This window comes from Bactrocera latifrons, unplaced genomic scaffold (assembly GCF_001853355.1).
Source record: "Bactrocera latifrons isolate USDA-ARS-PBARC rearing strain unplaced genomic scaffold, ASM185335v1 scaffold_42, whole genome shotgun sequence".
Classification (NCBI taxonomy): domain Eukaryota; kingdom Metazoa; phylum Arthropoda; class Insecta; order Diptera; family Tephritidae; genus Bactrocera; species Bactrocera latifrons.
Window position 1 is genome coordinate 779,132 of NW_017537068.1, and position 2,534 is coordinate 781,665.

A 2,534-nucleotide genomic window follows, 5' to 3' on the forward strand; every position below is an offset into this window, starting at 1 on the left:
TTTAATTTTTATTTCAAACAGTGAATACAAATATTTTGCTAATTTGGTATGTTAATTTCATATGTACATATGTTCACCCCCAAAGGCCAATGAAAGCTAAGAGTTAACAATTTTCCCAATATTTGAATTGGATTCGATTTTGAATGTAAAATTTGTGCATACTTTCACTCACATATAAAATTACAGAAATTAAAATAATAAATTACAGCTCTATCATAATATCAAGTTTAATACTTATTTATCAATTTATATTTTTTCCTCACAAGATAATGGTTATATTTAGATTTCTCGCCGACAAAATAGGAGTTATTTGATAACAGTTATTTATTGAGCTTAGAGTAGTTATGTGGTGAGTTCTACTTAACTCTTACGCAATAAAAGACTTTTGATTTTTGAAAGTAATATCCACAAATATTTTTTTCACAAATTAAGTTAGGGTGAGAGTATTATTTGTCAAAGCTTTATCGTCCGTTGGTAATATAGCTGATTCTTAAGGGGTTAGGCTTTTTTATGTTAGCATTACACTTTGTCGGAGAATGGAGTCAAGTGTAGAAGTTCCGCAAGTGAAGAAAGTACTCTATATATACATACATATATGTATAACCTCTGGGTTGTCAAAAAACATCCGTTTAAAAGTGAGCTAAAATGAGAACCAAGGTTGTGCGCTGGGTTTGGGACTCACCACGTAGGAAAACCACAGTATATAGTCGAAAGATTTTCAGGTACACTTGCAGTGCTTTTCTCTGAGAGTACTCTTTAGAAGGGGACAACTGCAAGCGAAACCATTGGTTTAAAGAAATTGCAAAGAAACAGATGGTACGATGAGGAGTGCCGTGTCGCAGTGGAGAGAAAACAGCCTGACTAACTCCCAACGTTATCTAGCATGCCAATAAAGAAGAAGAAAATCATTCTATGCCACTAAACGGATTTTCAAAAAAGCGATTCTGAAGATTGTTTTTTAAAATCAAGATAAAAGCACCTTTAAACACCTGGTTTAAAACCCTGAATAAGGGAAATTTCATGAGTTTTCCCTATTGCTAGAATCAACTCTATTATCTTATTAAACTTCAAATTAAATAGAACCCTTAAATGGAACACTATAATTTAAATTATTTATGTGTTCCCAATAGCATAATAAAAAAGTAACAAATTTTTTGTTGAATATATAACTTTATTGACATTTACATTATTGTCCTCATACATTTCCCATACGCAATCTCAGCTAAAACCATTCGGATATCAGCTCAAGTAGTCCGTGCGGACACCATTGTACATATTGCGAGCAATCACCGGTGTATCCATGCGCTTCTGCCACGTAAGTATCCACATTGTCGAGTGAATGTTCGGTTTCAAGGGCGGATGTCGTTGGCCTATTATAAATAACAAAAATATAAATACAAAAGCAAAAACAAAAACGAATGAAATGCGTCCAAAATGAGTTATCAGAGGAGAAGTACAATAAAAAAGACTCTACACATACGGAGGAGTCCTTATCACAACGCTAGCACGCATACATGTCTCGTATATAACTCACTCACATGAAGAGGATTTTAAAAATACTGCCTATCAGTCCATTATGCTCATCCAAAGTGGAACTCGACACGTCACAAATTGTCCTCAACAGACAGCCTGTCCCATTCATATCATAATAATCCAGATAACCGACAATGCTACGGTAAAAAGCGTTGCGTGTGTAGACTTGGCCGATGCTTCGAAGTCGACGTTGGTTAATACTCGTCACATTGTTTCCAACGCCCACATCCTCTTTATCCAAGTTCCACTGTGAAGTGCACGACAACGAGAAAGTTAGTAGCACCCTAGAATATTTGATAATATAAGTATTACCCGATCCACCCAATAGTAATAGGAGTCATTTGGTGGAAATCCATAATTAGCTTCAAAATTGAAAGCCATGTACACGTTTCGATTCGGCAGATCGATCGGCATAGCCAACGCTGCCAGGTACTGTCGAGATCGGAGATCGGAGAGCGAAAGAGAAGCTGGCGTTAGTTATAAACTATTTGGTGAAAAACACATTATTAAGCTAACTTACGCCTTGAGAGCTTGCGCGCGGAAATGCTATGAGAGCTTCTGTGACGCGTTTCACACAAAGTGTGGATAAACAAATTATTAATAGATAAATCGGTAGTTCCCGGCGTCTTATAAACAGCATGTTTGTGCTGCTGTGGAGTTTTCAATGTATTGTAATATGGGCTGTTGACTTGCAACTGAGCTGCAAAACACCTTTTGGTTTAATCCGTACAATTTGCACTTGTTATGTGCAATTTCCATATGTACAGGGTGTGGCAAGGAAAACTAGACACTGATTTAGGTAGGTGAAATGTGTTAAAGTCGGTAAGTAAAAATTATAAATGCTGATTCTGACCCGTAGCCGATTGGCATTAGATCGTCATCCGTAAAGAAAAACAACGGAAGATTATATTTCGGGGACTTCGAAAGTTATCGTTACCTGTCGTTTATGTCTAAACAAAACGTATAACAGATTGCTGAGCAGTTCACTGAATTAACCTTAT

General features: G+C 36.3%; 1 protein-coding gene across 1 annotated transcript; it reads right to left on the reverse strand.

The window, feature by feature from the left end:
- Nucleotides 1-1,222: 1,222 nt before the first annotated feature.
- LOC108972728 lies at nucleotides 1,223-2,173 on the reverse strand. The gene is made up of 4 exons (XM_018939466.1): nucleotides 2,054-2,173; nucleotides 1,846-1,965; nucleotides 1,539-1,780; nucleotides 1,223-1,370 (listed from the first exon to the last, which is right to left on the reverse strand). Exons 1-4 carry the CDS (start codon nucleotides 2,171-2,173, stop codon nucleotides 1,223-1,225), a joined length of 630 nt encoding a protein of 209 aa, XP_018795011.1.
- Nucleotides 2,174-2,534: the final 361 nt, after the last annotated feature.

Bases quoted from the DNA above. Each gene is read 5' to 3' on its own strand.
- LOC108972728 (XM_018939466.1), bottom strand. From the start codon at position 2,173: ATGCTGTTTATAAGACGCCGGGAACTACCGATTTATCTATTAATAATT. The intron at 1,966-2,053 runs GTAAGTTAGCTT...CGATCTCGACAG, and splicing joins CGCGCGCAAGCTCTCAAGGC to TACCTGGCAGCGTTGGCTAT. The intron at 1,371-1,538 runs GTGAGTGAGTTA...TATTTATAATAG, and splicing joins ATTTTTAAAATCCTCTTCAT to GCCAACGACATCCGCCCTTG.